At 54.1% G+C, this 21,845-nt stretch overlaps 8 protein-coding genes across 8 annotated transcripts; 3 read left to right on the top strand and 5 right to left on the bottom strand.

Moving 5' to 3' along the window:
* Window positions 1–925: 925 nt before the first annotated feature.
* BKA78DRAFT_187073 (uncharacterized protein) lies at window positions 926–1,718 on the bottom strand. The gene is made up of 2 exons (XM_066883517.1): window positions 1,491–1,718; window positions 926–1,441 (listed from the first exon to the last, which is right to left on the bottom strand). The coding sequence occupies exons 1-2, from the start codon at window positions 1,603–1,605 to the stop codon at window positions 1,032–1,034; spliced, it is 525 nt and encodes a 174-aa protein (XP_066741227.1). The 5' UTR covers window positions 1,606–1,718; the 3' UTR covers window positions 926–1,031.
* A 1,555-nt stretch (window positions 1,719–3,273) lies between these two features.
* On the bottom strand, window positions 3,274–4,087 carry BKA78DRAFT_321930 (nucleotide hydrolase-domain-containing protein). The gene is made up of 3 exons (XM_066889077.1): window positions 4,016–4,087; window positions 3,709–3,960; window positions 3,274–3,648 (listed from the first exon to the last, which is right to left on the bottom strand). The coding sequence occupies exons 1-3, from the start codon at window positions 4,054–4,056 to the stop codon at window positions 3,306–3,308; spliced, it is 636 nt and encodes a 211-aa protein (XP_066741226.1). The 5' UTR covers window positions 4,057–4,087; the 3' UTR covers window positions 3,274–3,305.
* A 770-nt stretch (window positions 4,088–4,857) lies between these two features.
* Window positions 4,858–6,504, bottom strand: BKA78DRAFT_298309 (S-adenosylmethionine decarboxylase; the record flags this gene model as incomplete). Its single annotated transcript, XM_066886893.1, has 2 exons — window positions 4,858–6,329; window positions 6,387–6,504. 2 exons carry the CDS (start codon window positions 6,502–6,504, stop codon window positions 4,858–4,860), a joined length of 1,590 nt encoding a protein of 529 aa, XP_066741225.1.
* A 2,933-nt stretch (window positions 6,505–9,437) lies between these two features.
* On the bottom strand, window positions 9,438–12,336 carry BKA78DRAFT_298308 (high-temperature-induced dauer-formation protein-domain-containing protein; the record flags this gene model as incomplete). Its single annotated transcript, XM_066886892.1, has 6 exons — window positions 9,438–9,905; window positions 9,952–10,475; window positions 10,526–11,366; window positions 11,418–11,515; window positions 11,565–12,180; window positions 12,241–12,336. The coding sequence occupies 6 exons, from the start codon at window positions 12,334–12,336 to the stop codon at window positions 9,438–9,440; spliced, it is 2,643 nt and encodes an 880-aa protein (XP_066741224.1).
* Window positions 12,337–12,834: 498 nt separating this feature from the next.
* On the top strand, window positions 12,835–15,270 carry BKA78DRAFT_298307 (P-loop containing nucleoside triphosphate hydrolase protein; the record flags this gene model as incomplete). The annotated part of the gene is made up of 1 exon (XM_066886891.1): window positions 12,835–15,270. One exon carries the CDS (start codon window positions 12,835–12,837, stop codon window positions 15,268–15,270), a length of 2,436 nt encoding a protein of 811 aa, XP_066741223.1.
* A 250-nt stretch (window positions 15,271–15,520) lies between these two features.
* BKA78DRAFT_187028 (uncharacterized protein) lies at window positions 15,521–16,643 on the top strand. Its single transcript, XM_066883516.1, has one exon. It carries the CDS (start codon window positions 15,770–15,772, stop codon window positions 16,394–16,396), a length of 627 nt encoding a protein of 208 aa, XP_066741222.1. The 5' UTR covers window positions 15,521–15,769; the 3' UTR covers window positions 16,397–16,643.
* Window positions 16,644–17,954: 1,311 nt separating this feature from the next.
* Window positions 17,955–19,260, bottom strand: BKA78DRAFT_298305 (putative eukaryotic translation initiation factor eIF-4A subunit; the record flags this gene model as incomplete). The annotated part of the gene is made up of 3 exons (XM_066886890.1): window positions 17,955–18,013; window positions 18,067–18,921; window positions 18,975–19,260. The coding sequence occupies 3 exons, from the start codon at window positions 19,258–19,260 to the stop codon at window positions 17,955–17,957; spliced, it is 1,200 nt and encodes a 399-aa protein (XP_066741221.1).
* Window positions 19,261–19,615: 355 nt separating this feature from the next.
* BKA78DRAFT_255767 (uncharacterized protein) lies at window positions 19,616–21,191 on the top strand (the record flags this gene model as incomplete). The annotated part of the gene is made up of 2 exons (XM_066885026.1): window positions 19,616–19,705; window positions 19,770–21,191. 2 exons carry the CDS (start codon window positions 19,616–19,618, stop codon window positions 21,189–21,191), a joined length of 1,512 nt encoding a protein of 503 aa, XP_066741220.1.
* Between the last annotated feature and the right edge of the window lie 654 nt (window positions 21,192–21,845).

The raw sequence follows: 21,845 nt of genomic DNA, 5'->3' as shown, positions 1-21,845 counted from the left end.
AGTGAATTCAGAACAAGCGCTGCTCCTTGAGTGGTGGAGAAGTGCAAATGTAGCACACGAGGGGCAAGTTGAGAGTGGATTCGCGGCGCCGGTATCGTGATTCCGCAAGTCGGTGGGCTTTTTTCTCGTCGCCTTTGTCAGCCAAGGCAAGGCTTTTGATGGAAATCACATCCAAGAGCAATGGATTTTTGCATGAACGACAAGACCAAAGTGGTCACGAAAATGATGAAAGATAACTGCAACTGAGGTAGAATCAGTCATTGAAGATGTCTGGGTGTTGGAGGCGATGGAGTCGGAGGTGTGTCGATCGCAGGAGCGTGCGTGAGCACCAGGGAAACATGCGCTAGTCTCAAAATGGTAACCATTTCAACCTCACCTTGCGCCCCGTTTTGGACAGCGCTTTTGGCAGCAGAAACAGTGTCGGGGTGATCATGACGCTATGCTCTGCAAGAAGCGCACAACGCAGTTTCAGAACGGGGCGGATAACTCCCTGTCAATATACCTCAGTGAACAACTTCAATGTAAGACAGCTTCAAGGCCGGCGGCAGTGACAAAATTCCAACTGCCAACAAGGCTAGCGACAGTAACGTAGTTTCAATCGACGAATATGAAAGACGCAGAAATATGTACAAGACGTACTTGACGTTGAGCAGATGGCACAGAGGGTCAAGCATCCAGAACGCGGCAGGAAGACGACGCTTCAAGGAACGAGACGAGAAAAGACAACATCAAGTGCGGTATCAAGCAGGTGACCATTCAAAGATAATACACCAAAAGAAAGAGAAAGACCAAGAGGAAGAGAGGGAGGGAGGGAGTTGATGAGGAGCAAAAAGGGCAAAACTGTAGGCACAGCCGAAGCTGCTCATCACTGCCAATCCCTGGAATTCCACAGCGTCGTCCACCGGTCGGCCTTTAACTAAGCTTGATTGGAGCAGGTCAGACACACTTGCGTGTGGCTACAGAAAGTCACGACTGGGGGCACGCAACTTTTTGATTTATCCTTTACCCCAGGCATCCCCCGCCTGGACAGCTCACCGTGAAAGATGCTCCGGCCTTACCCACCCCGCCATCGTAGAGCTTTCTAGTGTCATTGCTTTGGATGAAAGTACTCTCGCAGAATTGAATAATATAGACGCCCTTGCTGCTGCCAGCGGTCGTGCTAGGTCTGGTGTCTGCGTGCATGGCCCTCTGCTGGAGTCGCCCGCCCTGGTGTCCTGTCGTCGCCCACTGCTTGGTGTTGTGATCGTAGGCATCTGAATACGGCAGCAGCCTGACACTTGGTGTTGCGCTCGCCCGCGCGAAATCATCACCGTCACCGTGCTCTTGGTGTTGCAGTCACCCGCCTCGACACATGGCGCCACGACACTTTGAGATACTGCGTCCGTCCGCGTCGACGCACCGCTGTCGCGCCGCTCCTGGTGTTTTAGTCGTCCGCAACTTGCTATCATCAATGTCAGCTCTCCCAAATTGGTGATGTGCTCCAAACTCACTGTCGCGCGGCCGCGCGGTTCGATGCAGGCATCGATGGACCAGAATTCGCGTTTCTTCCCGGCTCATTGTGCTGTCATCGTGTCGTGGTAATCTTGGTTGTAGCTGCTCCAACATGGGCTCGTCAATGATGCATCGTCGTCTCGCTCTTCCTGTCACTAAGACCTCCGAGCCCTGGTAAACACCTCACGGCTGAGGTACAGGACAGTCTGCCATTTGAGAGTCGTTGGGGTCGTTGCGTCGCTCCTCAGTATGGAAACACACATGCCGTATCTTCAAGCCTTACCTGAGCCAGAAGTCATTCGGGCATGTGCCGTTAAGCGCCCGTGATCTAAAACATGGCATGCGCTTCAAGCTCTCCTGCCAAAAGATCATAAGACCACCAGATCACCTTCTTTGCAATCAATCAGGCAGCAGTATCTATCGGCATGTGATGCAACACTCTCTGCCTGCGCAGATCGATTGGACAGACGGCGCGTGCGCAAACCATTCCAAGACCCATCCGCCAAACCTGGAAGGAATGAAAGGTCAAAGAAAAACCAGCAAGCTTACAAGCATCGAAGCGCAACAGACCCTCAGCTCGAGTGACCGAAGGCGTCGATAGCGTTGGGTGGGTGCATAAGACCAAGTTGCATGGTCGTGGTTGTGGTCAAGCGTGGCTGTCTTTGAGCAAACCCCTCCGCCGCACCTCCCTCCGCTCTTTATTAACACCACAACCACCGCACCGGTCTAGCGAAAGCGCCAAAGTCCAAAAAGAAAACGACCCCACACGCCGCATGCGAGAGTCGAACTCGTGACCTCGCGCAGGGCCCGGAGATCCCTCGAGATGCAGATACAGCGAGGAAATTGGGAGCCCCGAGTCGTGACCAGCTTCTAACACGGCCATATGCCAACGTCCTGGGTCTTTTGGTGAAGAGCCAAGTTGGTAGTTTCGATCTGTGTGAGGCGCGTGCGACATGGGATAGGCGGCCTTTGCGCTGGTTGACTTGAGGGCCTGCCCATGCCGGGTGGGTGTTGATGTTGGTGTCCTGTTGTATCGCTTGGTCTTGCTCTTCGCTTCTCCTCACCCTCGTCAATCCTTCTTCTGTTGATCTCATCTGACGGTGGCTCACCAAGATGCCTAAATCATGGAAACAGTCGAAGATCCTGGATATGGCATTCGTGGTATCTGTCCCTTGCCTCCTAGACAAAACGGCAATCACCTGTCAGCCGTCAGCTTCAATTTGGTTTCGACTGCACCGCATGCTCCACTAAGACAAACACCAAAAATGAAAGCTCCCCCCGAACCATACATGCTCGCACATCTCTACAAAGAACACGGTTTAGGCCTCCCATGAGCCACTGGCACTCCTATGCCTCAAGTTGTCCACAATAGACCCAAATGAAAAAAGAATTCTTCTTGACATTCATCCTAGCGCCCCGATGACCGCCGTCCGCCGTCCATCGCCAAAACGCCATGCTCAAAGTAAGATGTTTTGTTACCCGCACGCCCAATGTCCGCAGTGCGCCAACCCACTGCGCTTATTGCTCCATGCTGGCATTGCCATTCGTCTCGCCTGTCTCGTCCTTCTCCTCTCCACCAGCCAGATGCTTGACGCTCGGCGCCACGTTCCGGGGTCCACTGTTGGGCGACGCGCCGCCCGGAGTCATTGCCACGACTTCTCCCTTCTCGTCAACAAACTCGAAGTTGTACCGCGACAGCAGATGTGGGATGGCGGATAGTTGCGGTCCGTAGCGTGCGGTATTGTCGTACAGTTCGAACAGGGGAACGGCGAGAAGCTTCATGTTCTTTGGCACGCTAAGAACCTCTGCAGTTGTCACGTCAGCTGTGTAGTTCTCTTCGAGTGTCCGCGAACATTTTCAACTGGGGCTAGGGGCCGGATGTGAGTGCTCCTGGCGAGGGATGACGTACTACTACGGGGAAGCTGAATAAAGTAGAGCTTCTTGCACTCCTTCGGACGCGTGACGTGTGCCGGGATGAACGGGTACATGAAGGTCTCAAAGTTGGGCCGCCACCACTGCGCAAGCGTGTCGCCAATCTCCCACTCGTCATTGACGCCTTCGCCCGAGAATTGTGAGCCCACTGGCGCGAGCCGCTCGTTCAGGCGTGCCTTGAAGCCCGGAATCTCGTCGTCCTCGGGGCGCAGGTAGTCGCCAGGCCTGTGTCTCGCGCATCAGCTTTCCTCTCTTGCTTCGTGGAATCGGATGCGTGGCGCGTACAGCTTGAAGAAGGCATTGGCGATCTGCAGCATGAGGATGTGCGGGTGGTTGTGTTCGTGGCATACGAGAATGCCCTCGCACGTCCTCCTCATGCCATGCTTGTTGTAGTGCTCTTCTAGCCTCTTAAGACGCGCAAGCACCGATGGGTCCTCCTCGGGCTGGTTTTCCTTGGTGCCGAAGGTGTAATTGCTCAGAGGGTATAGGCGAATGGTCTTGGGTTGGTTCGCGTTAAACTCCTTAGGAATGACGGGCCTTTCCAAAGTCATTGACCAGGTCATGATGGTGGTAGATGATGTTTGGGACTCACGGATATGAGCTCTGGAGAGCTTTTTCTGTGACGGTAGACATGATGGCTGGAAAACGAGTGAAGATGGAAGGTGAGGTGGGAGCTCTTGCCGCACAGATGAGGTCGAAGCTCCCCGTTTCGCGCGGCAGATTTCCCCGATCATTCTCCGACGGGATCGGCAGCAAGGTCTTGCTCTTTTCCAACTTCAGCCCGTCAATCATCTGGTAGCTGCATGTGAAAGGCGCTGAAATGTACGTCTGGGCCTATGGAGGTGGCTTAAATCAACATGTAGCTCTCTGAAAATACTGGATTTGGTATCATCTATAAAGATGCAATCAAATGGTTCTATACTCCATCCAACAAGCAGAACGGCTCAGGGTAAAAGGGCAACTCCCTTGCCATCAACTCAGAAACTCAGGGACCTTTCATCCTCCTTTCTGTATCAGCGAACAAACATCATCAGAAGTATGGGCATGCCCCCGATATCTGCAGTCTCGCAAGTGTTCTCAAAAATCAAAGCAATTCATGCAGTCATCATGAGCAAGCCAAGGCACACAAGGTAGAAGCAACCGAAAAATCAATTATCAGTCTGAACCCCTCTTCCAGCAATATGCCCTAGCAATAAAGCCAATCTGTCATGGCAAATAGGCGACAAAGAAATCATGATCGTGTAGCGGCCGTATCCGAATTTCAATCTCAACCCACGCCCATCACTCCATCTTTGTAGGGAAATAGGAAAAAAGTACCTAGGAAAAGTATGGACGGAAGAGAAGAGACGGTAGGGACAGGAAAACAAGTCCGCTTGGACTGGTCTGTGTAAAATGAGAGAGCTTGCACCCGTCATCTGTCTCGTCGCGACTCTTCTAGCAGCCAATCTCGCCGAGCCTCGGCGCACCGCCCTTCCAGTCGAAGCGCTCGTAGTACCTGAAGACGAGGTCATAGCCATCGAGGTCGTGCACGATGCGGTCGATCCGCCTGTAGCCCTCAATGTGGTCCATGCGGGCACTGCGCTTCGCAGCCGAAGCCACCGTGTCGTCGCTGACTGGCTTGGCCTCGAAGAGCGTGACGCTGAAACGACCAGGCTTGAAGATGCCGACGACGTGCTCGACAATGTCGGCAGTCTCACGGCCACTCTGGCGCGCTGGCACATTCGTCTCGAACGAGGCGTACGAGCAGTGAGGCTCAGGCGTGACGTGAACGGTAAAGTAGTGGGTCGAGTTGGTACCGTTCGGTCCGTCAGGAGCGGGAATGACGCCGTTGGCAGAGAAGCCACAAGGAGTGAAAAGGTAGGCATCGATGCGGGCGTCGGGGTACTTGGAAGTAGGGTAAATGTCGGACAGTCCGCAGTGGTCGGAGACGACCGTTCCAAGGCTATGTCCCTCGGTGGTGAGCTCCTCGGGGAAAGTCAGGTCATCGTCAGACTCGTCCGAAGGGAAGCCGCTGTGGTCAGAGGAGGTTTGCTCGAAGACGTCAAAGTTGTCGTTGTTGTTCGAGCTGCCATTGAGGAGGGTGCTTCCAGCAAGGCTGTTCTCAGCAGACCTCTCTTCCTCAATCACACCGAGGCTCTTGATCGCACACTTGCGCGCCTCGCGAGCTTTCTGAAAGTACCGACCTTCCGCGACCGCACTCGCGTCCTCGAGGTAGAACTGACGTGCATTCTGCTCATCGAGATCGGTCATGAGTACTTCCAAAGTCTCGTCCTGCGCTTCGTCTGAACCGGAGCCGACCATCAAGCCCTGCGGCACAGAGAGAAACTTGGTTTCGGTCTCAATCTGGATTGGTTCCCCGTCAGGGGTCGCAGGAGGGGTCAGGCGAGTTCCGGGCCCGGTAATGTAGAGGTACCAGTGTTCGCCATTCATCTTGCCAATCATGTAGGCGCTGCCACCCATGAACATCTTGTCCATAAACTTGACTTCATCGCGCCAGCTCCTGTGGGGGCCGCGCTGCTGCTCAGGGTGCAAAAAGTTCTTGCGGCTGTAGAAGACACGGTGCGGCGTAGCCGCAGCGGGGACTCCTCGAGGAAGGTCAGCCGGGACACCAGGGAAACCAGCGCAGGTGATGGCGATTTCGAGCATGCGGGGAAGCCCGTAAAGCAGGGTCGTGGTGCCACAAGTCTTGAGGACAAGTTTGTGTGGCCACACAAACATGCTCGACTCTGACAAGAGGTAGGCATCCACATCTTGGGACTCGACTATCGAAAGGACCTTGCAATTGACCAAGTCGAGCATAGAGGTCCAGACGTCGGCCGGGACCGCCTTCAAGCCGAGCGGTTGGGCCGAGGCCGGAAGCAGGTTGGCCGAAGGGCTGAACCAGACTTCGAGCAGCTTCTCAGGACCTGGAATGAGCTCATATTAGCTACCCGGAAGAAGAATTGTGTCATGCGTTTTCTTACCCTCAAAGGCATTCGTCGAGTCAAGGTCGACTGCAACATCGCGATTGATCGTCAGATGCGGCGTTCCGCAGTAAGACGACGGAGACGCAGTGTATTGCTTGGGAATTTCGGTAACCATTTCGTTGGTCGTCTGCGCGAAAATTTGGGCAGTTGCAATCAAGAGTGTCAAGTCCGACTAGTATGATGTGGCTGTGAGGCAGTGAAGCACAATCTGCCACCCAGGCGAGGTGCGGATTCGCCTGAAAGGAGAAGGCCCACGGGGAAGAGGTGGACGGAAAAGAAGTTGGCGGCTGCCAACACAATATCAGGCGAGTAGAAAAGATGGTCTAGAGGACGTTATGGAGGTCGGGCGGAGAGGGGAATAAAAGAGGCCTTGCGCCGCGGAATGGCGACAGAATAATATGGTCCTCGACCTGATAGATACCGATACCCTTTGCAAGTATCGGGACCAGCAGACGAGGAGATCTGCTTAGGGTTTGTACAAGAGGCGGGTGGGGTTGGTGGGCGTGGGAGTAGAGGGTGTTATCTGGGCCTAGGTGGGAAGCATCAGCATTTGGAAGTTTTGGAGTTGGGGGGACACGCGCGTCGGAAGTTTATACATACTTCGCAGGCTTAGACAGGAAACGCAGTAGGTCCTCTCGACGCATGGACTTTGACAGGCGCTGGTGGTGCGGCGGGGTCTGCGTGGCTGGTTACAGCCTGGCAGCGAGAAGGGCGCAGGAGACGAGTGTTTCTGCCAGCGTGACCGTTTGCAGAGACGCGACAGACAGGGCGAGGATGGTTCAGGAGGCTTCCCGCGTCAGTCAAAATTTGACTCGGTGGACGCGGTGGGCGGCGAGAAGGTGGAGAGGTTGTTGGCCTGGGCGAGTGCAACGTCAGCGCCGGGCAAGCTTTGGGAGCACGAGCAGGAAAAGGCAGTCTGTCGAGCAGCGGGGCGGACGGGAGGGGGAGCCGTACCTCTGATGCAAGCTGCGTGAGGAAACCAAAGTTTTGAAGGATTTTGGTAGAGGGCAGAGCAAAGCGTGCGGCTTTCTGTCGACAGTCGTGTGCCAGGTGAGGATTTTCGGCTCGAGAGAGGCATTTGGCCGTGCCCGACGTGTGGACCAGGCGACAGGAACCGGCACCAACGTCACGGAGGGGTTTATCTAAGCTGCGACTGGGCTCCCATTTGCCAGCAGCGATACATGTCGATAATTTACAGCTTCATCGACGATGAGATTCGTCCATTGCATTCTACCGATACACGGCTACGTCAGTTCTTCACCGCCTTGAGTACAGCAGATGCAGCGCGTCGAGTCCGATCTAACCAAACTCTGCCCAGTGCCCCTGCATCTCCTACTAAGCAGTAACGTCTGGTGAAGCGTTGCCCGTCTCTCCTGTCTCCTGCACAGCAACAACCCGGAAAAACGCCATGCAGCAAAAAGTCCTTGTCCCTGGCCCGCCGAACACCTGCATCCATCCTGCGCCGTAAAACACCCCTCTGACCAACCTCTTCTCAGACCATCTTCTCAAACCCGCCATCACACGCCTCTGCCGTATCCCACCCACAGTTTGCCTTTCCCATCTCACCAATCACCAAGAAATGCTTGTCGATCAATGCCACGCTCCCCTCCTCCACATTTCCCCAGCATTCCTAATCCCCAACTTTAAAGCTTGTCCCGGCTGCATGCCACGAGCAACCAACGCACACCCGCTCGGCACCGCTTGAAATCAAACAATCCAAATATCACGTCTGTGCTCCCATCGGCCGGCATCAACTCCGTACCCGAAAGAAACACCACATACCGGAAGTCACGGCATCGGAGAGCCGCATCATCTCTAGTGGACGCAATCCCAAGGCCAATCATCGCACAAGAGCAGCGAAGACAGACGAGCCAGTGCTGGCGGTACATCTTAGCAAAACCTTCTCTTCCCCTAGTCCAAACACTGTGTGACCATCAAACATTTCAATTGTACCTCTTCATGTCCCGCAAGCCGACTCTTCGCCACGCCCTTCCACTTCTGGTCAGCCAAGCCTCGTTCCGGCCCTGCCAGCAAAGCTTGGTATCCAGATGCCGGAAGCACGAGCAAGCAGACAGGGCCTCACAGGGTCCTTCGAAACATTCGCCCACCGCAGACCCTGGTATTGGACAACTCACTGGTCGAGGGGAGGAAGCCGTGGTACCATTCAGTCTCGTCAACCGGCCGTCATGCACATCCGCCCATCTCGTGGATCCAACATGACCAATGTCATCCGAGTCTGATCAGTATTCGAAGTTGCGGCAGTTGGACAATGCAATGCAACGTAACACAAAGGCGTTTGTTGATCAAGAACCCCCTTTGGAAGAAAAGGGCAAAGAGACATTGCGAGTTTGGAAGCCAAGACCCTCTGACCGTTGCCGCGACCCGCGCCATGCTCGCTTTGTGCGTGCCAGGCCTGTCTCACCAACCGTTCATCTCATCAGGGTCCAATCAAATGCAGACGTGATACAGACATGAGGCAGAACGAACGGGTGTGACTGCGCGCTTTGGGCAGGTACAGCCGTTTGTGCCGGGCCTGGTCCTGGCAATGTTCATGTCTGGGAAACTATGGGTCGGGTTGCCTCTTACAACGTCTTGTCCATGGACAAGAGGAGCCCTTCCTGACCGGCACCCGTCTTCGTGTTGCAATGAGTGGGTGGAGGTCCATTCTTTACTAAATGGATTGATGTGCTCTCGAATTATTTCTGTATTCGTCAGTCTCTTGGACTCTCATGCTCAATATAATGTTCATTCGTCCATTCCATAGGTATCAAGCGCCAGGTTCGCAACCATGCAATGCCGCGCCACCACCACCACCAGCACACATGTATGTACGTACAGTTCAAACCAATGCACCACCATAGATGCACGCATTCCAGCCAAACGAAATGCTCGCAAGAGCGCTGAGTCCAACAACAGTCCCAACAGCGTGCATGCATGTAAGAACGCCCACAATGCTCGTGACAACAAATATACAACTCTAGAAAAGGCGCCTTGTGCAAGCCGGGAAGGCTTGACAGGCGCGTCTACAACAATTCAACCGCGGAGCTTCTAGACGTCACGGATTGGGCCAGCACCACCACTGGGGCTCCGTTGTCCATTGGGACTGCCTGCGTTCCGGAGGTTCAGGCTACCAATTCGCTGCCGCAGGTTGTCGCCAACGGCATCGACGGCCCCGCGCGGTGCTAGAAGCGATGGTGTTGGCGCCGCAGCTTCTTGGACTCTGAACAACTTGATGCTGGTTCCGTTCCAAACACCAGCCATGCCTTTGGAGACGTTCATCTCGCTGCTGAAGATGAAGCTCCAGAGCAGTGATTCATACCACCCAAGCGAGAGAGGCGACCATTCGAATAGGTGGACGCGAATAGGGGATGGCTCAATTCCTCTAACCTCAGTATTGCGGATCGTCTGCAGTGCCGAGGCCGTGTCAATGGTGGAGTCGATGGGTATCACAGGGGAGAGTTGGGAGATGAGGGTCAGGATGGTGTGCAAGGGGAGATGCGGGAGCCAACTTTCGAGCTACCAGTCGTCAGCCATGTTCTCTCAGGTTCATGTGCACCCTTACCCATTCTGTAGTGGGAGAAAATTGTCCGTTTGCGAGCATTGTAGCCGTGGCCAAACTGCTCAAGCTTCCCGTGCTGTTCTGCCTCGAAAAAGTCGGTGTTCCGACGGGCATCTTCCCCCTGGCCTTTTCTGACATGCCCCGCAGCTGAAGTGGTACGGTATCATCCGCGGATGAGCTGACCGACGCCGTCCGTGAGTTACTGCTGGATTGGATGGGAGATTGGACGACATGAGGAGTGCGCTCATTTTCATCGCCAGATTCATCGTCGTCCCCGATGCTGAAGGCACTGTTCTCTTCAGGCACATTGCTCAAGGTTGGCGTGCGACTCGATAGAGGACTTCTCAAGCTATCGATCGAGTTTTGCCGGGAATTGCCCCTGGTGGACCCCGTCTCACTGGATCTGGCATCCTTGCGTTGCTGGTTGTGTCGCTCTATTTCATCGTATGCGGTTTCCAATGTGAAGTCCGTCAAGGCTTGGAATCTTTTCCGCGAGCGTAGGATGGCATAAACAAGATTTGGATTTGCTGATTCTGGTCAGCAAAAAAGGTAGAAGGGTGTCTCAGTACAGTCTTACAGGAGTATTGATGCTCGATGATGGAGTTGAGCGCTTCAAGTAGAGAGTGGAGGAGATCGTGATTGGTCTCATTGGCCAAGAGGAAGCTCGGTGACGACATCGATGCGTAGAGCTGAAGCAGCTTTGAAGATGGCGCTCTTCCCAGATTTTCGATGTAGGCCGCGATGTTGTTGATTATTGCCAGGAGCGCGGGATAAACAGCATCAAGCTTGCCCTTGCCGGTGGTGAGGAGGGTATAGACTGATGTGATGAGGTAGTCCGCATAAGTTCCATGAAAGTTCGGAATGCGAATGCTTGGCGGGAGCGTTTCCTGTCCTTCAAACTTTTTGTTCAAGTTCTTTCCAAAGTTCGGCTCGGTGCTCAGAGTCTGCAGGATGAAGATGCACATTCTCGTCAGTCCTTGTCGCGATGGATCATTGCTCTGGTCGACGGCGTAGAACAGAATCAGAACTAGAAAATCATGTGCCCGATCTGTTTCAATGATAAATGACCGAAAGCGCTTGTTGCATTGCAAGGTCTCCCAGAACAGAATCAGCATCTCCGGGGCCCAGTTCAACGACTTTTGGCTTCCAGGGAGGTACGAAGTAGTTGCTTGTAGGGGCTGGTTCAGGATCCTCGTCATGCCATCGTGTAGAAATTGGAAATCTTGTGGTCGATGCAATCTGCCAAGGAAATGCCTGAAGAAATTCTTTGGTGGCGACCCATTGCCTGGCTCCGGTATAGGGTACAAGACCAGGACGAGGAGAAGTTGGAGACAGTACGTCACGAGGATCTGCTTGGGATCTTTGTAAATGACGTGGTCGTAAGGAACTCGCCAGCTTGCGGGATTGTACTTGAGCGTCTAGCGCGCGTTAGTCCATGGAGGTCAGATTGGTATACATCGAAGACTGACTGTGTTGAGAAGCGAGCACAACATGGACAGCACTATCTGCTTGTCTGGGCACGTCGTGAGGTAGGTGATAGCCTTGACGCCTTTGACTGGGAGAATGTCTATTCCTTGTCAGACAGGTACTGGGATGTTTCTTGAACCAGAACATACTTGGCGACATGTACATGGATTTACTCGCAAGAGTGAGCAGCAGTCGCAAGATTTCCGTGCGATTGCTTTCATATTCTTTACTCGAGCCAACCGGCGTATTACACCCCACACCACTCTGCCATATCGCATAGGTGACTTTTCCCTTTCCTGGTTGAGCCTTGGGGAGCGTAAAGTCGGCAAAGAAGAGCAAGTCGACGAGTGTATCGATGAGTTCCTCTGCGAGCGGCTTGGCCTCTTCAAAGTCGGGTGCTTGGTCCGTTTGCGCGTCGTCTGGGTTGCTCTCATCAAACAAAACTTCAGATCGGTTGAGCTGGCCTCTTCTGCTGCGCTTCCTGCGCGCGCCCCAAAAGAACTTGTCCTCCCAGGCTTCGAGATGGTCGGCCTCGTAGACAAAGGGAAGGATCCGTGTGAGGATGCGTATGCAATTCAGCGCATCGCGTTCCGGGGCGAGTTCGGGGTCGGGGAAGGAAGGGTGGTTGCGCAACACGCAGAGTCGCGAGGTGACGGCAAGGATGAGGGTTTCCAGGTTCGCGACGGCGTTGTCGCGGGTACGGCGGATATCGGAGGGTGAGAAGAGGCTGAAGACATCTTCGGCGGACTCTGGCAGTTCCCAAAACTAGAAAGCAACCAGATATTAGCACTGCACGCGAGCACAAAGCACGAGGCGGCGGCATACACTCGTCCAGTACGCATCGTCGGCGGGGATGTCTTGTTGCTCCGACAGGCGGATGATGCCTTGCTTGAAGACGAGCTTGGAGTCGGAAGCGCCCATGGTAGGCAAATGGTAGGGCTAGGTGGTCATCCAGTTGTGGAATGTCCTCATGCCCATGGGGTCTGGGGTAGAAGAAGATGCAGGGCGCGCAGGTTGTGGGAGGCAGCGCACAACAGCAGCAGCGGGAGCGTCACTGCCGGCGCTGGCAGCAGGGCAAACCCGCCCCACCGGCGTCACCACGGCCCGCTTAGGTTAGCGCTCTATTACTAAGCTGGTAACATCCAGTCATCCATTTCATTCACATCTGTTGCCGCAATTCACTCCCTCCTCAACCAACCTACCCACCTCTCACCGACTCCACGCCAACTTTTCTCCCCTCGTCTGCTCGTCATCCCTGTCACAGACCCCTCTTGTTGCTCCACCGCGCGCGCCGGACCGCAGCCAGTCGAGCCCTTCCGACGCTGAGCCCGCCGAGTTTGACGCTCCACCAACTACCCTCCGTACTGGGCATCGATATCTATCGCGTTCAGTTCAAGTCAGACACTGTTGCTTCGGAGAATGTCGGCCAAGCGCAAGGCCTCGGCACCCAAAGATGGCCCGGCAAAAAGGGTGGCTTCTGGCATCAACACGCCTGTCAGCATGGGAAGCAGCGACGACGAGTACATGGAGGCCGGAGAAGCAGCGTCCGAGGATGGGAGTGAAGCGGAGGAGGTCCACGGTCTCGTGGAGCGCTTCAGTATCAAGAAGAGAGTGGCCAACCAGAAAAGAGACACGGTCTCGAGCCTTTTCCAAGGCAAAGACTACTCGGATCTGGAATTGAAGATTGAGCACGCCGATCGCCCTCTGTGGGTGACTCCCGAGGGCAAGATCATCTTGGAGAGCTTTTCTCCATATTTCAAGACGGCAGAAAGGTTCCTCATCAACATTGCTGAGCCACAATCTCGAGTGTCACTCATGCACGAGTACTCCCTTACCGGCAACAGTCTTTTCGCTGCCGTGTCTGTCGGACTTTCAACAAATGAGATCATCAGCCAACTCGAGAAGCTTTCGAAGACACCCTTGGCCCCGGAGGTCAAAGACTTCATCATCGAGTCCACGAAATCTTTTGGCAAAGTCCGACTTGTCCTAAAGCAAACGAAGTACTTTATAGAGAGCTCGGATCCTGAGGTTCTTAGAACATTGCTACAAGATTCGGTCATTGGACCCTGCAGAATAGATACAACCGAAGGTTTAATGAAAAGCACAGCAGCCAAAAAAGGAGACCTCGTCATCCCCGGCACTAACATGGCCGCCGGAGCGAAGCAAGCTGTTGCCTCTCAGCCCGCGCCCGAGGACTCGGACCAGATGATGACGGTTCTGAGAGAAGAGGATGACGAGGAGGAAGAAGACTCGGTGCACTCATTTCAAATTGATGGCCCTCAGGTCCAAACTGTCTCCAAACGCTGCCGTGCCATTGGACTCCCCTTGACCGAGGAGTACGACTTTCGTAATGACTACGCCAACGCCAACTTGGACATTGATATCAAACCCAATGTCGAGATTCGACCGTACCAAGAGCAGGCCCTCACCAAGATGTTCGGCAACGGTCGTGCAAGAAGCGGCATCATTGTGTTGCCGTGCGGAGCTGGCAAAACCCTGGTCGGTATCACTGCCGCCTGTACGGTTCGCAAGGGCTGCATCGTCCTGTGCACAAGCACCATGTCCGTCCTCCAGTGGCGAGACGAATTCATCAAGTGGTCGAATATCAATCCAAGCGACATTGCCGTCTTCACCGCGGACCAAAAGGAGTATTTTTCTGGAAATGCAGGAGTGCTCATCTCCACCTACAACATGATCGCCATGAGCCGTGCGCGTTCTTACGACGCCCAAAAAGTCATGGACTTCATCACCTCAAGAGAGTGGGGTTTGATGGTGCTCGATGAGGTGCACGTCGTGCCGGCTGAAATGTTCAGTCGCGTCACGCACGCTGTCCCCTCGCACGCGAAGCTAGGTCTCACCGCCACCCTTCTCCGCGAGGACGATAAGATTGCGGATTTGAACTTTCTCATTGGACCCAAGCTTTACGAGGCAAACTGGCAAGAGTTGTCTGAAAATGGCTATATTGCCAGGGTTATTTGCTCCGAAGTGTGGTGCCAAATGACGACGGAGTTTTACGCTGAGTACCTCAAGACCAAGAACACTAACAAACGTTCTTTGCTCTACACTATGAACCCTCGCAAATTCCAGGCGGCACAATTCCTGATTGACTATCACGAGAAGAGAGGCGACAAGACGATTGTCTTTTCTGACAATGTTTACGCTTTGAAAGCTTACGCAACCAAACTCGGCAAGGCCTTTATCTACGGCGGCACGTCGAACCAAGAACGGCAGACCGTCCTTCAAAACTTCATGTACAACGAGGAGGTCAAGACCATCTTCCTCTCCAAAATTGGCGACACCTCGCTCGATCTACCGGAAGCTACTTGCCTCATTCAAATCTCGTCGCACTACGGATCTCGACGTCAGGAGGCCCAGCGCTTGGGGCGTATTCTGCGGGCCAAGCGACGTAACGACGAGGGCTTCAACGCCTTCTTCTATTCGCTTGTCTCCAAGGACACGACTGAGATGTACTATTCGTCCAAGCGCCAGGCTTTCCTTGTCGACCAGGGCTACTCATTCCGTGTCATCACTCGACTTCAAGGAATCGAAACTCTTCCCAATCTGGTTTACAACTCGCCCCAAGAGCGGCGAGAGCTGCTCACGGCAGTCATGTTGCAGAACGATGTCGAAGGACAGGTGGAGACCAACGAAGGAGACCTCTTTGACCGTCGCAAGGGTCCCAACAGGAGAGGTGTCCGCCGCACCGCTGGAACGTTGAGCGAGCTCAGTGGTGGTCAGGACATGGCGTACGTCGAGTACAACAGAGAGAAGAACAAGGAGCTGCGGGCATCTGGCAACCAGCATTTGAAGAAGCTCAAGCGGACTCTGGCAAAGAGGAAGACCAACGTCATCTGAGGTCGAGGTGTGATCGACGGTGGCATATGGCAATTTGGATAATCAACAACATCATAGCGACGGCGTAATGGACGGTTTGGGCCAGGAATCCTTAATGATAGAAGCGATGGGCATTCGGTTTGGTATTAAGAAATGGCCTGGTAGGCCTTCCCATAAAATATCTTTTTCTTTTCCTGCCTTCATGCCATTTGAGTCTGCCTGAAGCCTTTACCCTGTGTTGGATGTTATCTTTTCAACTTCCTTCTATTACAAAAGAACATGATTGGCTGCAGTAGGCTGTGAATCTTGTATCGACTTTCACTTTCCTTCACTTTGTACATTTTGCGGGTTGGCTAAGCAGATGCCCACCTTTTACGTCCAATCTCTATAACGTACCACATCCACACCACGACTCAGCGTTTCGTATATCACGACGACATAATCGCTCTCGGCACGCTTCCTTTCGTTTTAAACGACCTCTCCGTTCCTTTGACCGATATATACGCTCTCGTCCATCACCATGCCGGAGTTTTCACGCACTCACACTACTTGTACCCTGGAAGAAGCGCGCGAGGAGCATTCGTCGACTGTCGATGAGAATGGCTTTGTCAACAAAGGCCAGTTTGACCAGGGCGAGTACGAGGCCGAAGTTCATGACTGGATCGACCACTACGGCGCCTACTTGTCAATGCTGGAACGAGCAGAGTTGGACTCCGATGAACAATTTCACGACTTTTCATCAGACACCACTGCCGTGGACGACGACTCCAGTTCTACTAGCACCGGTGGCTACGACAACTCCTTGGACGTCTCTGAAGACTTGGGCAATGCAGACGATTCGGACGCGTACGACGGCGACGCAGAGGAAGACAATCACTCCCAGCAGGACTCCGAAGCCACGCTTGCCGACAACGACTGGGCCTCCGAGACGACCTTCAACTCGGCCGACGACGAAGCCGACAACGCCGCCGCCTTGGCCGCAAACCTTGACGAGGTGCGTCCGCTTCTACCCGGCGTCGACATGAACAACTTTCCCATCGTTAGGGTCTACCGTTACGGCCCCACTGACTTCCCTGACGGCCGCATCGTTGCTGTCATTCAGGTTGTCCTTGGTGGCGAACTTTGGGGTTTCGATGTCGCCAACTAGGAAAGAGCGCACGACTTGATGGTCAAGAGGGCCACAATTGATGACCGACGTTGGAGCACGGGGGTTGGCAAGGTGTTGTTTTTCATTTTATGGATTGGGTGTCCCCCAAGAGGGTGCGAGCGTTGGGACGGAGTATGGTGCGCTTGATTGACTGGTCGAGAAAGGGGGAATGATGACGTGGTATGGGACACGGAGTGGCAGGGGAAGGTGAGGGAGGCTTGAGAATCTTGACAGCTTGAGTTTGGGTCTTCGCCATCATGTGCGCGATGGAAGTGGGATCTGGAACTGTTGAATGGCGGCTTTCGGACTGTCTGATCGGAAATTTCCTGTCGACGAGCGAGATGGCGATTGGGACGATGGTTGATTCGGAAATGGCCCATTTCCCCGTTCCATAGGACGACAGAACGCAGCCGTCTGCTGTCAGCTGCTACATGAATATACGAGCCTCGTGCGCTACTTTCCCCATCTCCTCCTCCAACCATTGCCCGCGGACGTCAGGTAGCATGCGCTCTGTGCAGATGATGCTTTCGTTCAGCTGAGCAAATGTCACCACGAACTCCATCGACGTTTTTCAGCTGACACGGACACACCGAGACAGCCCTAACGAAACTCTGTGTCTGCTGGATCAAAATCCCAATCCACCGAGGACGAACCAAGACTCGGTTCCACAACCTGTGCATTCGTACAACATCTTCAGGCAGCAGGGTGGGTGGTTGGACGGTCGGATACTTCCGCGTCCTCCGCCACAGCTCGGAATTTCGCAGGATCCAGAAGGCAAGCACCGCATTAGATCTACATACCTGGGCCGTTGGAGCTGCACACATGGCAGCGAAGCTCACTCTCTTGTCTTTTGGTACGTGGCGCAGCAGGCCACGCGTAGGAAGCTGCAGGGTCTCAACGGAATTTGGGCAAGCTAGCAAAAGTGGCTGGGGACTTTGGAATGCAAAAGTCTGGTTGCTGTACTGAACGTGAAATGCACCGTGACACCCGGCGCGACGAGAAATTCGATCAATCGACCGAATATCGATTGGATTCCATTTGTGTGGGATCTGCCAAAGAAGACTCTTCTGTTCCCAACCTTTTCACGTGTCAACGCAAAACCAATGCAGACAATCGACTCCATTGAATGGCGGTCGAGACGCGAGGATCTAGAATGTCTTTGGCCTGACCGTTGATGCTTTTCAAGTCCAAGAGGCTCTGTGCAAATGAGCGATCCATAGGGCGTGCGGTATTTCGCTCGAATCCAGAAATGGCAAGCCTGCGAAGATTGAATATCCACGTCGAAGGGCCGCGTTGGCCTGCTGGTGTATCGAAGGCATTGACGTAGTCAACATGCTAATAATTCGTCAAGGGAAATCAATCTTGATATCTTCGATGCGAAGGATGTTAGAACCGATCAGTAAAGGGCGTGAGCAGATTGACTAACCATCTGGCTACGAAGCCCATTTCCTCCACCATACCAGCCCTTTTTCTTTTGGCGCGAGGATTCGCCTACTTCAACCAAGCAAAGCACCCGTCTTGTCGCAGCTGCTAGACAACTGCGCAGCTAGGGCAGGCTTTAAGTCAGGAGGTCAGCCACGTTCATCGGCATCTCATCAATCTGCGTCGAGTAGTAAACTTGAGAATGTCAGCGTTTTGTTTTGCAGGTTTCAGGGGACTGTGGCGCTTACGCTCAATGTCACGGAGAATGCGCACGTCCTCGCTCGTGACGAAGTTGATTGCAACACCCTTCCTTCCGAAACGTCCACTGCGACCAATCCTGTGAATGTAGTTTTCACGGTTGCTTGGGAGGTCATAGTTGATGACCAGCGAGACTTGCTGGACATCGATTCCACGAGCCCAGACGTCAGTGGAGATGAGGACGCGAGAGTTGCCCTGACGGAAATCCTGCATGATGCTATCGCGCTCCTTCTGTGGCATCTCTCCGTGCATCGAAGAAACGGTAAAGTTGGCCTCGCGCATCTTGTCCGTGAGCCAATCCACCTTTCTGCGGGTGTTGCAGAAGATGACCGCTTGCGTAATGGTCAAAGTGTCATAGAGGTCGCAAAGCGTGTCAAACTTCCACTCCTCCCTCTCAACAGCGATAAAGTACTGCTTCAGGCCTTCCAGGGTCAACTCGTCACGCTTGACGAGGATTCTGACCGGGTCCGTCATGAACTTGGTGGTCATGTCCAGTACGTCGTATGGAAGGGTCGCAGAGACCACAACGACTTGCGTTGCGGGAGGAAGGTAGCGGTAGACGTCGTAGATTTGCTCACGGAAGCCGCGATTCAGCAGCTCGTCTGCTTCGTCCAAGACCAGCATCTTGATATGGCGAGTGCGCAAGTTCCGGCGGCGAATCATGTCGGCAACACGACCTGGGGTTCCCGAAACGACGTGCTGACCATAATCCAGCTTGCGAATATCTTCTCCAACGTTGGTGCCGCCAATGCATGCGTGGCATTGGACGTTCATGTAGTCTCCGAGGGCCATGATGACGGATTGAATCTGTGTCGCAAGTTCGCGGGTCGGGGACAAGACGAGCGCTACAAAACACGGTCAGTCGATTCGCTATCATGATGTCATGCTCGACGCTCACCTTGCGTCTCCCGCACGGCGGTATCAATGACCTGGAGAATACTGATCGAAAAAGTCGCCGTCTTTCCGGTTCCGGACTGGGCCTGGGCAATGGTGTCGCGACCCTTGCAGATTTGCACGATAGCACGCGACTGGACGGCAGAAGGAGACTCGTAACCGTAGGCGTAGATGCCGCGAAGAAGGTTCTCCTTCAAATGCATGGCCTCAAAGGTCGGCGCAACCGTCACCTCTTTCGAGGTAGAGAACTCCATCTTCTCATCCGCACGTCGGTCGATTCCTTCCGCCATGATGCCGTTGGTCTTCAAGGATGTGTCTCGGATTGGTAAAGGTGTCGAATGGGGGTGAAGTATCCACGCGCGTAGACGGTGAAGGTCGCGTTTGGTGGAGCGCGGGCCAAGTGGTGTTGAAATTCCGGGGAGCAAAGGCGGTGAGCAGGCTTTGGCTGGCAGAATGAAGCTCGGGCCAGCGCGCGCATCTTGGAGACATCCCATCACGACAATTCCCACCTTTGCAGCATCAACGCGACAAAACGTTACTCCTACTGATCAGTCCAAGAAATTCCTGTTCACCTCTGTCGCTTCACCCGAGTAGGACCTTGCGCCAAGCATTTGTTTCACCGTGTGAGGCACCGCGCGGCTCGCCATGATCCTCGAAGAGCAGAGGCTCCTCCATGAGGACATTGAGCGCTTGGAGCAGGCTATTGCGGAGCGCACTTTGGAGGAACCAAAGAATGTGAGTAGCTCAGACCCTGCCGTCGACTTGAAGTAACCTTGGACGCTAAGGGTTCGTGTACTAGATTCGTGAACGCCTCAACCGCGACCACCAGATTGCCAACTTCTTGAACCGCATCCAGCACCAGTCAGCGCGACTCCTGCAAATATATGCCGACGACGATGGACAGCGCCTCAGGGAAATTCAGACCATTTCGACCGGCGATCCCTTCGAAGAATTCTACAAGGAGTACTCGTCGATCAAGGACTTTCACAAGCGCTACCCGAACGAGCCCGCCGAGAACTTGGAGCGCGCATACAAGCGACGCGCGCATGGCGAGCCGGAGCCGATGAGGGTGGACGCCACCAAGATGTTTACCGGCGAAGAGGGATTTGGACGCTTTTTCGACCTGAACCTCTTGCACGAAACCTACCTCAACCTGCCTGGCGTCAAGAACACGCGCCGAATCCCATATCTGCAGTACCTTGAAATGTTCGACCAATTCACAGCACCTCAGTGTCCGCTCAAGAGACCTGACAAGCTGACAGATGCCTACTTCCAATACCTGACCAACCTGGCTGCGTACCTTGAGGATTTCATGAGGAAGATTAAACCTCTGGAGGACCTGGACAGGCTCTTTGCAGATTTTGACAAGCAGTTTGAGGAGGCCTGGGAAGCCGGCAAGGTTCCGGGCTGGGAGAAGCAAGAGGCAAAGACGGGCGCCGCTGGACCCACCGAGGGCTCAGGCTCAGGCTTCTGGTGCGCCGACTGCGAGAAAGAGTTTGGTAACGAGAACGTCTTCCAGCATCACTTTTCGAGCAAGAAGCACAAGAAGGCTGCGGCAGAAAAGGCCAACGGCGGAGCCAACGGAGCGTCGAATGGAGTTTCGAATGGCACATTAAAGATGACGGAGCAGCAACTCAAAGAAAAGGCAGTCGCCGCACGAGAGTTCCGCATCAAGAAGCTCGCCGGGGCCATGCAGACGGAGCGCAGCGACACTCGGGTCAACGTGGAGCGCAGGATGGGCATGACTGAGCGGGAGCGGCAGCAAGAGCTGGAGGCCTTGTTCAACGACGAGGAAGAGGTGGTTCAAGAGGCAGACCCGGAGGAGGGAGCAGAAGACAAGATTTACAACCCGCTCAAGCTTCCCATGGGATGGGACGGCAAGCCGATACCGTTCTGGTTGTACAAGCTGCACGGCCTGGGCAACGAGTTCCCTTGCGAGATTTGCGGCAACTTTGTCTACATGGGACGGCGGGCCTTTGACAAGCACTTCACCGAGGGGCGACACTTGTACGGACTGCGGTGCTTGGGCATCACCAAAGACATGTCGCTGTTTCGGGAGATTACGGGCATCGACGAGGCGCTCAAGCTGCATCAAAAGCTTGAGACGGAGAAGAAGAAGCAGAAGCAGGCCATGGAGAACGTGGTGCAGATGGAGGACGCGCAGGGCAACGTGATGCCTGAAAAGGTCTACTACGACTTGCAGAAGCAGGGCCTGCTCTGAGGAAACCATTCGAAATCGATTTCTCTTGCTTATCGGCGAAGCTGGATATTGCCATTGTTCAAATGCATTGGGGTACAGGTGGGAGGGAGGCGTTTGACGGATCACAGGTACCTAGGGTAGTAGGAGGTTGAATTAAAAAAAATGAGACAGACTGGCGTCAAGGCTCGGAGCGGTGATGGGGGCGGGGAGGGGATACAAGGCGAGCAGCGTGGTCTTGGTGGTGATGTAGTGGGATCTTCTTGTAGCATTGAGCAGCAGGCGACAAGGATGGCCTTGACAGTGTTTCAGAGCAGCGTCAAGCTTTTTTGACGCGCGCATGTCAAAATGGCGGGTTCCGAAATGCGGATGTTTATCGGCACGGGTATGCCCCAAGCTGCCTTGGGCTAGCGGTCGGCGGGAGACGTAATATTCCAGTATGTGACGGGACTTGTCATTTTGGGTTTAAGACGGGACAAGACGTAAGACGTCTTGAACCGTGCACGCTAACCCAATGTAGTATGAGCTAACTCAATATAGTAGGCGGTCGTGATTTGGGGTCAGTAGAAAGCCTTCTCACCACCTAAGGCGCCCATCCGGGGGTCAACTGGCCGAAATTCTGCCCATTTTCTACGTGGCCAATTACTCACCGCCTAGTTAAGACGTCACGGTTAGTTT

This window comes from Phyllosticta capitalensis (genome assembly GCF_038381095.1).
Source record: "Phyllosticta capitalensis strain CBS 128856 chromosome Unknown BKA78scaffold_9, whole genome shotgun sequence".
Classification (NCBI taxonomy): domain Eukaryota; kingdom Fungi; phylum Ascomycota; class Dothideomycetes; order Botryosphaeriales; family Phyllostictaceae; genus Phyllosticta; species Phyllosticta capitalensis.
The sequence above is the reverse complement of the archived record's forward strand: the minus strand, read 5'-3'. Positions and strand labels throughout refer to the sequence as shown.

What these genes read in the sequence shown, in the direction of transcription:
- BKA78DRAFT_321930 (XM_066889077.1), bottom strand. Translation starts at nt 4,056, where the DNA reads ATGTCTACCGTCACAGAAAAAGCTCTCCAGAGCTCATATCC. An exon ending in GCTCTCCAGAGCTCATATCC is followed by an intron (nt 3,961 to 4,015) that starts GTGAGTCCCAAA and finishes GACTTTGGAAAG; the next exon opens with GCCCGTCATTCCTAAGGAGT. An exon ending in GCCAATGCCTTCTTCAAGCT is followed by an intron (nt 3,649 to 3,708) that starts GTACGCGCCACG and finishes CGCGAGACACAG; the next exon opens with GCCTGGCGACTACCTGCGCC.
- BKA78DRAFT_187028 (XM_066883516.1), top strand. Translation starts at nt 15,770, where the DNA reads ATGCCGGAGTTTTCACGCACTCACACTACTTGTACCCTGGAAGAAGCG.
- BKA78DRAFT_187073 (XM_066883517.1), bottom strand. Translation starts at nt 1,605, where the DNA reads ATGTTGGAGCAGCTACAACCAAGATTACCACGACACGATGACAGCACA. An exon ending in AACCGCGCGGCCGCGCGACA is followed by an intron (nt 1,442 to 1,490) that starts GTGAGTTTGGAG and finishes CATTGATGATAG; the next exon opens with CAAGTTGCGGACGACTAAAA.